This window comes from Gallus gallus, chromosome 5, assembly GCF_016699485.2.
Source record: "Gallus gallus isolate bGalGal1 chromosome 5, bGalGal1.mat.broiler.GRCg7b, whole genome shotgun sequence".
NCBI lineage: Eukaryota > Metazoa > Chordata > Aves > Galliformes > Phasianidae > Gallus > Gallus gallus.
The window spans coordinates 26,968,226-26,980,895 of record NC_052536.1 but is presented as its reverse complement, the minus strand read 5'-3'; the positions used below and the strand labels follow the sequence as shown (position 1 = coordinate 26,980,895).

The 12,670-nt window shown below is 41.4% G+C and overlaps 1 protein-coding gene across 3 annotated transcripts in view; it reads right to left on the bottom strand.

Annotated features, from left to right (window-relative positions):
* The window catches only part of SYNJ2BP (synaptojanin 2 binding protein), an 89,942-nt gene that overhangs the window by 71,698 nt on the left and 5,574 nt on the right, over positions 1–12,670 (bottom strand). The window contains exons 3-4 of one of the 3 annotated variants that reach the window (NM_001277788.4): positions 12,517–12,612; positions 10,151–11,672 (exon numbers count right to left, since the gene is read on the bottom strand). The exons of the other annotated variants lie outside the window; for them this stretch is intronic. Coding sequence (NP_001264717.1) covers positions 11,532–11,672; positions 12,517–12,612 — 237 coding nt within the window. The 3' untranslated portion in view covers positions 10,151–11,531. Of the gene's footprint in view, positions 1–10,150; positions 11,673–12,516; positions 12,613–12,670 lie in introns of those variants that run through there. 3 annotated transcript variants of the gene reach the window in all.

Here is a 12,670-nt window from a genome sequence, read left to right as displayed (position 1 = left end):
AGACAGGCATGCTAACTCTTGAGATCCCCCTGTCTGTTTCCAATTCTATTAGTTGATTAAATTAAAGGATACCGATTATAATAGTACTAATGCCATCAGTATTTAGGAATAGGATTATCAGAGGAAACCTGATGTAAGGTAATGATTCCACAGTTTTATAACTCTCCTTGCATCTTCTTAGTACCTCCCGTGGAGTCTATCTCAAATAGCCAATACTGATCCCAGACACAGACCAGAACCACAATCACCTCTGAATTTGAAAGGTCTCTAATACAACTCAGAGCAGCAGCCACTCTGTTCCCATTTCTTGCATGAATGTGCACTCTACTTAGATGATTGCTGACTTCTCCCATAGGCTTTTTAATATTACTATATAATAAGATGATTTAACCCAAGAGCCTCAACCTCCACATTTTCTTTGGCAGTAACAGAAGTAGCATTCAGGGTGCAAAATAGGAATTCATCCCTTAGTAGAAAAAGAAATTCTATGCTGATATACCTCACCCCAAGATGAATTCCCACAGCTCAGTAATTCAGTGCATTTCTTTATTAAGCAGTCAACTTTAAATTCAGTACTGAAAAGCACAGCAAGAAGTGATAATTGAGACTTAAAAATACACTCAGCTCATACTGCATGCAAGTTTAAAATATAAAAATCACTTAGGAGGTTTTCTAGTTAATGGCTTAATTTTCCCTCTGCTAAGCCCCTCATCTAGTAGAAAGTATCACTTAGTAAGCTCAGTCACTAGGTCTTCTGTTAGGAAACTGCTGTTCAAAACTTCCCTGTTAACTTGCAGAGCGCAAAAAGCAGCTTTGTGCAATTAATAGCAAGGGTTGTAATAAAGAACCATTTGCAAAGCTGAAAGTATTCTTCCTGCAGCTTTTCAAAGATCCCCCTAGCAGCCACGTTTTGTTTCCATTTCAGACAAAAAATTACTCAAAATGTTAAGGTCTTAAAAAAAGAGTTTTGTGAAAGGAGCGACTAAGACAGTTTTTGTCTTGTCTTCAAAGTAGGAATTTAGCTGCAGAAAATACTAAAAGCTCTAGACCTCTGAGGTTGGTTTTCAGAGTCTGCGTTACCAATGGGCAAAAGAGCACCTGTTTGACATGGGTGACTGTTTCAAATCTCTCTGCAACTGAGGATAGATGTTCACTGCTGTGGGACAGTTGTGCCCTTCCCTGAGCTACCATTAGATATGTGAGGCACCTTTTTCAACAGCTGACCAGAGGCAAAGTTACCTCTGAGAAGGTTCCCTCTGTGCCAGGGCAGGGTGGGGCTTCAACAGAAGCTTAGAACATCAGCAGCATAGAGTTGAGTAAAGATCAGAGCCCTAGCATATATAGCTGGTGTCCACAAACAATTGATTAGACAGCTATGGCACTGCCCACTTAGATAAGTTTTTCAAAGGCACCACTCTGAACAAACACTTGATCCAACTATGTTTATTTGCATTTGTATGGCATTTGGACCTAGTTCCCTTGTTTAAAGTTGTTCCTCCAATCGCAAAGTTCATTATTAGTATCCTGAAAGAAGCACAATTAAGAACATCCCCTCTCATATTCAATACAGGTTATTCCACTGACAGGCAGAGTTTCCTCCTACTATGTATAATTGGACACTTTCAATGTGCCCAATAAGCAGGCTTGCAAAACTACGATGTGCTGGTAAAATATTAAAGCTCTCCATTCTTCTCCCCTCTTCCTGCTCTTTTGGGCTACTTAAATAATCAACACGTTCTCTTAGCCAGGGGCAAACAATGCAGCCAGTCACCAATTCTGGCATACATCATCTTGCTGGAGACCCTCTCCAATTAGCCATGTGTGCAAGCAACTGTCAGCTATGGCTATGAGCCCTGAGCTCTTGAGTAAGTCTGTTGTTAAAGTCTGGGGATGAACACACAGGTCTGCAAATGATAAGCTTAAACCATACTAACAACTGCTTGAGACGGAGTTCCTTCGTCATTAACAGCTATTAGCACATCCGAGTCTGACTCATCTCTTTCACCATCTGTGACGACATTTCATTGGCACGAATTCCTCATTTTTCCTTGCTTCACAGTCTTCTTAGCATTTGTGGATCCCAACTTTTAAGAACATTTCTGACCTTTCCTAATTAAAACAAAACAAAACTATCGACATATATTTAGATTAGTCACTGTTCATAACCAGGAAATGATCTGATATTGCCACCTTGGGGACCAAGAAAATAAGAACTTCTAGTGAATCACTAACTCTCATTGATTATAGATCTTTAGCAAGCAGACAGTGATTGTAATGTTGGAAAACTTCTGTGTGTATACAGTATTAAATCAGTTTTTCAGCCCTACTGTACTACACACTTATAAACACATTCAGATAAAAAAGGCATATCGAGTGTCCTCATGAAAACTACGTGGGCTAAACCAAACAAATACTACGTATCTGAAAGAATTCCCTACGGCGATGTTTAAATGACGGAAACGCCATTAACGCTGGTTTCACAAAAAAAATCTTCCTGTTCTCCACACCTGAGAATTAATCCATAAGGGAGAAGTATGGAATACCTTTAAAAGGCAAGTTAAGAAATACAAATTCCTCTCTAAATCAGAGTCTCAAGACAACAGCTTTGGGGCACACCAGGATTTTCCCCCACTAACCCACCCCTGTCCCACAGATGGTAATTACCTCTCTGCATACCAGCAAGGGCAAACAAAGATGTCTTCTCTTTCTCCGTAGGGAAAAACCACTTTTCTCTCAAGTTGTCTAACTGGTTAATAAAATAAAGTTAAATTCAGAGAAAACGCATCAGCCTGTATTAGCCTCAAGCTTCTAATTCAGGCTTGAAAAAGCTCTGACATCTCTCCAGTGCATGGAGGAGCTGGTGATAGGTAGAAAGCTTTCAGAATTAGGTGGAGAAATGTGATATCTGCTTTGCCAAAGGCCCAGAAAATAAAAATAAAAAATAAAAAATAAAATTTAAAAAAGGAAAAAATTGTATTTTAGGCACTGAAAACAAACAAACACACAAACAAAAAAAAAAAAAAAACCCAAACACTAGAAGGCCACAGCAGAGCAAAGCTTTGGAGAACAGTTTCCACTTTGGTGCTCCTAAAATAAATCTACATTTGACAGGGAAGGGAGACAACTCTGCCATCCTCCTCCTGCCACTAAGTCCAAGTCCCAGAAGAAATGTGGCAGGAACAGAGGAACAGAGACCTAATATTGCTTTTCATCTGACAAAGCATTCCATTTTTAAGTTCTGCATCAGAAATGGTTGCCCCTATTATAGGGCAGTCTACAATCTCACCTCTAAAATACTCAATATCACTACTGTCAGAACAAATTTCAGGCAGATCAAGCAGATGAGAGTAAATCCCTTTAACTTTAACCACTTCAAAATCAAGGGCACGTTGACTTTATGCAAAAAATAAACCTGCAAGTTGGGAAAGCAGGGCCTGCTTCGCAAAGAATCAGCATAGACAGATACAGGATACTGAGCGAGCCACGAGCAGACAGTGCAACAGCAGCTAAGTCCAAGTGGTTTCAACACCTTTGTCTCTCTCTGGCCATCATGTGTCATTGCTGTCTTTCAAATCCAGTCCACATCCTCATACTGCAGCATTCACCTTGAACAACGGTCTGTGTTCTGATGCCAGCATTTAAAATAGCACTTAGAGAGAGCAGTACCAAAGCAAAGTGGTAAGTGGTTTCCCTGAGGGGAGAATTTTGCTTGCTTTTTGTTGTTGTTTTTTTAAACCACAGCCACAGAAGTCCGTGTGCTGGACTGCATTTGTTTTATTTTCAGCTTCATGCCACAACTGTATGCTCTTGTTCAGCTGATCAGCGCTTTTACATCCCCCATTTAGGATTTTTAGAAGTATTTATACACTACAAACAATTCAGTGACAAAAACATGATAAAGCAGCACTTCAAGGGGAGGTTAATTAAGGCTTGCCAAGCAAGGACAACTCAACTATGGAATGGGATGGCTTTTTCTTCCTTACCCCAATGCATGTAAATGTTCACACAAGAATGTCTGAAGAACTGTTTCAACCTCTGAATGAAATGCAGCAGAGCCCATAAATCATTACACTGTATAACTTCAGTAGAACTTCAAACACTTCTTTCTAATTGCAACTACAGTAAAGTTAACAGATCGATCAAATTCCTTCAAAACGTCTGTACAACACTTTCTTGGTATCTTACAATTAACTGGCAAAGCTGGTATGACTGCTAGGGAAAAAAAAAATCACATGAAAAAAGCACTCGACTCAAATTTCTTTGCAGAACTGTGTTCTTCCAGCAGCTGGCTGGCTGGCAGACAAGGTGATTCCTGCACTTAAGCCACGTGGCATGTGACAGCTCAGCTGGGACCCGGAAACCCCCCAGCACTGCAGGGACTTGGACAAAGTCTCTGCTTCTCTGAGACTTTTGGGCCTTCTGGCCTTTCTACTCATTTTTCTCCCTGTCCACACTCCCCTAACACAGCAAAGCCAACAATAGGTGAATGCTTCCCCTCTGTGGTACTTCCCCTTTACAGCCTATGGTACTATCTTTACCATTATAGTATGTGACCTGCATGCCGTTTGTGTATCAGCTCATAACGGCCTGAGGTGGAACATAAGCACAGCTGCATGATGTGTTTTCTACATTCACTAGAAAACATTCTGGTTATTTACACAATAAAAGCAGGAATATATGCACATAATCATGGATTACTGCTCACTTTCCACAATTAAATCTCTGAACTATATACCCAAACTCTGTATTATACTTGCTATTTAGAAAGAAAAAAGAAGCGAAAGAAGCCATAAGCATTACAACTTTTTTTATCCCTATTCCTTTGTTATTTTATCATATTAATCATTTAGACCTTACCTAAGCAGGTTGAGAAGAAATGAATGCAAAAGACCCTTAGGGGTAACTGTGAACCCACCATTTCATGGTATTGTATGTGGACACACATATAGCCTAGGTACTTAAATGAGACACTTACTAAATATTCTGCCCATTAACCAAGCAATTTCTTTCAGCCTGCAGTTCCTCACCTGGGAATCCTCGTGCTAACAACTTTTAACATCAGACTGCCAGTATTTCAATTGTTCAAAAATAAAAAATAAAAAAATAATAATTTTAAAAAGTATTCTCTTGCACTAACTAACGGAAAATAAGCACAGCATCATCTAATTTAGACTATTTCCAATTTAACAGCTTGATGTCCTTCAAGTGATGTTAGCAATATACCTTGAAAACCATCTCTCAACAATAAACTTTAAGCGATTCAGGGAGACAGAACTTCTAATCTATTTGCAAGGGTGTTATAACATCCTTATTACCTCTACTGGTTCATCAGGCACTGGAATGGCTGCCCAGGGAGGTGGTGGAGTTGCCGTCCCTGGCAGTGCTCAGGAGGCATGTGGATGAGGAGCTACAAGATATGGCTTAGTGGCTTATAGCAATGGTGATGGGAGGACGGTTGGACTAGATGATCTTGTAGGTCCTTTCCAACCTTGTGATTCTATGATCCTATGATTCTATGATCAAGTGCCTAATACTAGTTAGAATTAAAGTACTAGCTAGAAGTAAAGTAGCTGAAGCAGGCGATAGTGTCAAAAATGAAAAAGCAGCATGGCTTAGAGCTCATACTGCTATTCTCCATCTCTACAAAATGCTGCCTTTAAATCAGCCAGTCCTGACTGTTCACCAAATTCCCCCACCCCAAGGAGTGTTCTTGAACAGAGTTCAGACATTGTTTCCTTTAAATCTCATTTGCTTTTATTTATAAGAACACTTCCCTCACACAAATGCTATGAATAAGAACAAACAGGTTTCTCCAGCACTTATTTTCTCAGCCTGCTCAAAGCCTTTCCCAATCATTTTTCCCAGATACGTTGTTAGCCAGAGATATATATACAAGTACAGCTCTGTTTCTAAAACTCTGCCTGCCTCTGCAAAACTAGCTTGCTTTTTTGCTTGCTTTCTTTGGGAATACCATGCTCCAGCAGAATAACGACAGGCTTAGCACGACCTGCATTCAGCTGCACTTTCCCAAGTACTGGATGCATTGTCATCTGGATGGTAATCTCTCGCCAAGATCTGTCTGTCCCTCCCATCCAACTCATGGCAGGAGACAGAGTACAGGCGTAACGTGGACTGATGCTCTCTAACAGCTGGAAGCCTCTTTTCTCCCCCTACCGCCCATGATCAGGAACCAGGGAAGATGAGGCACAGACACATCACAATGGACAGATGCGGAACTGAAAGTTATCATGACAGCACCAGGGACTCTCCAAAGACATGACCCAAACTGGAGGCTGGACATTACTGCTAAGAGTGTAGCATCCTGCTTAACATACTGATACTCAGAGTATTGGTTCTAGGACGTCTCTGGGTTCAGTTTGGAGCTGATTAGAGCTTGTTACCAGTCTAACTGGACAGCCTCAGCCACATCATATGAGAAAACGCTCACACTTGGTGTTCCAGTCATCACCAGATGCACCAGTCAGAAAGAGGGCTGTCACACAGCTAAGTGCCAACATCTGTTTCCAAAAGGAAAAGTAAAGGAGTAAGTAGCAGCAAGTCCAACAGTTGCAGTTCAGTGCATAAGTCAAAATCTGCCAGTGCATCTGACATAACTTCTAACCACCTAAAGGGACATCGCTGAATTAACAAATATCAGTATTTGCTGATACAAGGCAAAAGCAGCAGTTTTTCTAAGAACAATTGCCTTTATGTCATTGCAAAAAATGCAAGCCAGGCACAAATGTTAGGCTGCTGAGAGCTGGTGAAGAGGGATAAAAAGGAAGAGAACCTTACCGAAGGGAGACTTGGCTGGAAGACCTGCCCAGTGAGTGAGAAAGCAGAAACAGTACCCACTGACAGAGGTTTTACTTTGCACACAAGCACAAAAGCTTGGCAAATAATTGCCAATCAGACACAAGGCAATTTGAATAATTATCCTGCATACTTAGCACAGTTAGCCTCCCTTAATAAGAGCACTATTCTAGGAAAGTTGGTTTTAGCAGCCAAGTGAGAGACACACAGCTCTCCCCATAGTGAAGTTTGCCAGAATCAGTTACAGATGCAGCAGCAAGAACAAAAGCTCTTCAATATGACAAGGAAAGCCATGGTTCAAGTCCACACAGCATTGCTCTTCATTTGAATCAGTGCACACTCCCACAGATCCTTTTTCAAGAAAGCTTTGAAAGGCATGGAGTATCCCTCAGCTGCATGCAAGGTCACTGCCAGAGCACCTAAAAGGAAGCATTCTGAGAGGGCAGCATGGATGCAGCATCAGTTTGCCTAAAGCTGGTCACGAGGAAAGCCATAAAGGTGCAGCTAAGACTCTCCTTCAGACTTCTCCATGGAAATGTTCTCTTGGGATCACAGCTGTGGGAAACAATCCCATAAAGCCACATCAACAAGTTGGGAAAGAGGAGGAGAGCGAGACTAATAAACTCACCTGATTAAATTACAATGGTAATATAGTATTATCCTTCTATCTGCTTCTTCCAGGAAGAAAGCTGATGAAATTTAACAACCTCTCGGATGGAACCTACTTAGCACTATGCAGCATGCTGATACATGGTTTTTTGAAGAAGGATGCTATATGGCAAGAGTGGCTGGAGCTGGCGGGGACATCAGGGTCTATCTGACCCAATCGCTGCTCCAGCAGGGACACCCAGAGGAGGATGCCCAGGGCCATGTCCAGGAAGCTTCGGAATACTTCCAAGAAAGACAGTCCACAGCTTCCAGGTAACTTGTGCCAGTGCTCAGCCATCAAAATGTGTCCATTAAACATACAAAGAATCCAATAATCAGAAGATACCAACAGTTATTAAAAAAAAAAAAGCATAACCATGTTGGGACACTGCCTCTGTACCAAACTCCATTCAGTATTTTCACCAGTGGTCTGGCAGAAGACAAAAATCAGTATCACTACAGATAGTGGGCTGTGCAAGTTATACCACAGACAAGGCAGACAAAGAGTAATCTAGGTCTGTTATTAAGCACAACCAATTCATATAAGATATGCATTAATTCAAAAAAATGCAAATACTGATACTCTTGCCCACACCATGTAGGTCACATCTGGGTACGGTGGAGGATTTAGAAGTCAAAACTCATATGGCAATTAACACAAGTTTCTAGTGTCACACAAAGACCAAAAAGTATATATATTGGTATAAACAATGAAAAGAAGTGAATTCCTCTCTCTGTGTGCCAGTGGCACTTATACTGTCATCTACAGGCTCTGTATGGCACTTCAGAAAGCAAAAGAATATGGGGAAAACAGTCTACCATTTCTAAGCGATTTGTAAAAGTTATTTCATACAAGCCAGTTCTTATAAGTTGGCTGAAAATCCTGAAGGGTTCCATTGGCTTAATTTCTTAAAAGTAATACGTGAAAGGTAAGACAATGACAAAACACGAGTACCCTCACAGGGAAAAAACCATCAGTTATTAGAGGCCTCTTTCATATAACACCTAACAAAAGAGTTGCTGGAACCTGAAGGCAAGCTGAAAGTAAGCTATCTTTCCCTCCCACATGCTCTGTTCTAGTTTGTTTAATTAAGAAGTGCCAGAAGTAGCACATCTCCCTATCTTCAAATCAAGCCTGGCTGCTCTTTCTCACTGTTATGCCTAAGTCAAATATACATCATTAGCATATATAGTTCCAGAAACTTGATGAGACATAAATGCCTGGAATATACAGGGAGTCAAATTAAGTGGACTGGTCTTTACACTATGGATATGAAAACACAGGCCTCAGCAGGTCAATAAGTTCACAATAAGTTGAGGGAATTGAGAAAATGAGAAAGAAACAGGGATTTAAGAGTTTCAGCTGTCCTAAGTGTTCTCCCTAACATTCTCTCTCATTTTTTGCATGTACACCCTGTCATCATTAGCTGTTTTCTTTTCATTTAATTTATGTCTTCAGTAATGACAGAAAATGTTATATACAGTGCTCAGAATAGAGATGAAACTCAAGGCTACGGAAACTGAGTGGAGAAGGAAACTGTGGAAAGCACAGAACGTTTAGGTGACACAGTTTAGTTGCTGAGGTAAAGAAATAGGAGCCACAGCTCATAGGGCTGTTTGAGGTTAAGGTGTTTTTTCAATAAATGGGCCATGAGGTGGTTAGGGATTGGAAAGAGGATCATTCCGTGGTATCCACATGCATTTTTGAAGAAGGCAGAGAGAGTCCTGAGGGTTAGATTGGTTAAAGAAAAGCCACTATTCTGGAAAAGGCTACTTCTGAAAAAGCCACCAAGTTAGTGCCACGGTATTAAAATAATTCAAATAGTTGTGGAAAAGGAATTCAAAGGAATAGCATGCACCAGAAAGGTCTTTAGTTGCTCAGTAAGCCAGATGAATTATTCAGGCACAGGAGATAACCCCCCCCATAATTTAATAAATTGCCTGCAGAACAGATGGCAATCATGCCTGAAGAGCATTAAAAAACAATAAAAATAAAAATGGTTGTGTTTTCTCTGCTGACTTCAATGGTAAAAAAGCAAATAAGCTCCTCCGAAATGCCTCATCCTTCCCAGCTTGCTCCACACTCCTGTCTTGCAGAGAGGTGAGACTCACTCTAGGGCTAACAAGAGAATGTTTGTCTCTGAGACTTTCTCTTGCTTTCTGCACCTTTTTTTGACAGTTGGAATAAAACAGCATCAAGCTGTAGTTGTCTTCTTTAATACATGTGTGCCCTACGTGGAAACCACAGCCAAACATCCAGAGCAGGTCACAGACAGGCACACTGCTCCTTGCAGCATCTGCAAAAATCTGTCCTAACAGCTGCCCTCACACAGTCCAGCATAACTGGTGGGCAGGGCAAAGGAAGTTGCGGCACGCATCAGCCCAGGCCATCAAACACCAGTGCATCAAGTCTGTTCCTAAGGTTCTCCAAGAACATAGGGAAAACTCCTCCTGCTTTCTCCTCTCTTTACACTAGAGCAGTTCACATACCAGGCTAAGATTTCACAAGGCCGGACTGATCTGAACCTCTGTGGTGATTTAGGAACATCATGCATAATGACACACCATTTTTAATTCTTGTGGATGGCAAGACTACAGCCTTGAGCAAAAACATAACAATTTCAAATGCATCATCAACGTCCTGCTAAAATCACAAAGGAGAGAGAAAAGTAAAGCACTGAGACACCAGTTTTACTTTGTTTGAACATGTATATTGCATATATGATTTTTCTTTGCATCATACAGACCACATCATGCAATGTGCTTTTCTTTTACAAAAATAACAACAAAAAAAACATTCTTTCTTGGAGACAAGAGAAACAGGTCTTACTCTACAGAGTTCAGGTCAGCTGGGGCATTTAAAACTATTCCAGTCACAGTGAGGAGAAGAGTCTCTGCAGGTAAATTCAGTAAGATATTTTCCAGAGAAAGGGTCTGCCCCTCAGTTGTATTTGCTAAACCTTACTCATACTGTCTCAACTGTCTCATACTCGCCACCCTATCTCCTGAGCCTGAGCATTACATCAGTCTTCACAGCAAACCATAGCCAGGATGATCCCAGACTGCTCTCAGCTTTCCCTCTTTCAATCTCTGTAAGATTTTCTGACTGCAGAAAGCAAGTTAGCTGCTACAGAAAAGCAGTATTCCCCCTACCGAGAAAAACAAAACCCACAACAGAAACTTTTCACCTGAAAGATGTAGATTTCAATCAGCTTGAAAGATGGAGGTGCTGCTGCTTCATTACTACTTGAAAGACTTCTGCAGCTTCAGCACGACCATATCTCTTGCCATTACTTATCCTTGTGTTTCAACTGTCTGCACATCTCTCTCTGCTACACTAGCAATTTGTGGAAAGCATCCTCTTACAACTCAGATTCAAAACTGGGCAGCCATTCTGACAACAAAAGTCTTTCTCTAGCAGTGGACTGTCTTCTGTATTTCCAGAACTGGTAGAATACCTCACCAATACTGTACATTAGTGTTAAATCAGCAGTTATACTGAAGATTTTACCTGTGAAACTGTAGATTATATTTTATACATTTTTCTTAAGGCATTTATTTAGTACAACAACAACAACAACAAAAGCCAACAGAAAAAAATAAGATAGCCTCTGCATTACTTCTCTTTATTCACGGTTCAGGTATGGATCAATAGTTCCAAGAGAAATTCAGTGGGAACAAGGCAAAGCCTCTAGTAAAGTTTTTGGTTTAAACCCATCGCACCCACCCTCCCAACCTCTTTATAAAGAATCACATCCTAGAACATGAAATAAATGTGTGTTTGAAAGTTCACGGTGCAAAAAGGAGGGAAATGGCTAAAAACTTCTCATACGAGTTAAAAAATAGCAACACAACAGCCATCCCACTTAATACACAGAGTCATCTCCTTTCCCCTGCTCCCTTCTGCTTCCGCTCACTCTGCAACAAATCAATATATAAAGAACACCAGCAGCAACTTTATGATAGACAGTGATCCTCTTTGACATCAGTCTGTGATAAGATCGTTAATCTCTATCTTTAAATTACATCATAGCTGTGAAATACGCAGTGATATCCAAAGCGTGTACTCTTCACATCCGGTGTCGATACCTCAACAAGATCCAGACTGCTGCTGCAGCGAGTGCCAGGCCCGGTACAACAATGGCTGCTAGGGGAAGCCCACCTGAGTCTCCACCACCTCGATGACCCGCTGGGCCATTTTCTGGCTGCAACTACAAGGAAGAACAAAGCATTTGTGTCAGAGAGCCCGCTGCAGCCCGTGGTTCTGTGTGAGGACCAGCTGGCTCTGTAAGGACATGCAAGATGGCTTCCCCAGCTGCCTGTGCACACACGGGAGGGTTAGAAGGTGAACTGAGCTTTACTACAGCACCCAGCCACTAGCAGGCACCTCCTCCTTCAGTAATTTCCTCTGTTCTTCCCATCTGCCACATACAAAGTTCAAGAATATTTACTTCTTCATTAAGGGAGTAGAGAAGAGGTCTCAACCCACCACCTCCCACCAGCATGCTTCAAGCTGACCGGTATCTCCTGCCAGGGATGTTCAAGTGGCAGCAGCGGATTAAGGAATCCTCCCTTTTTATGTCCAAAACAGTGCCAGTATATTTAAACTGCTGCAGCAAACATTCCTTTGTGCTGGGCTTCATACGCATCTCACCACTAACGTGAGTGATGACCTCTGAAACAGGAAGGTTTTGTCACCGGTTAGATTTTGGCCTCTGAAAGCAAACTGAAGAAGCTGCGATTCTGCCTTCACAGGCAAACCTTTGCCTCTGAGAAAGGAGATCTGTGAGAAAACGCTGCATAGTGCAGCAAAAGAAAGACCCAGGGACTCCTCCAACCTCATCACTTCACTGATACACTTATAAACAAGTAATCCAAGGTATGGACACAGCACTCATTGACTAAGGGAGGCCACTGGTCAAGTTCTTTATATGTGTAACTTAGACTGGGCACCTGAACATTGCATTTTTCTGCTTCATAAAACAGAGAAGTAACAAGCGTAGAAACCAGTGTAAATTGAGCCAGAAATAACCCTAAGAAGCAGGTTAAACATACCCTGTGCTGAATTTTCAGAGACACATCATAGCCAGCATTTTTGAACAGTTCCACAGCATCCATGTGTCGCAAATTCTTCAAGTCTCTGCCATTGATCTAGCAAAAGGAAAAGGAGACCCAACTGCTAGAGGGCACGGACAGGAGATAAAAATCT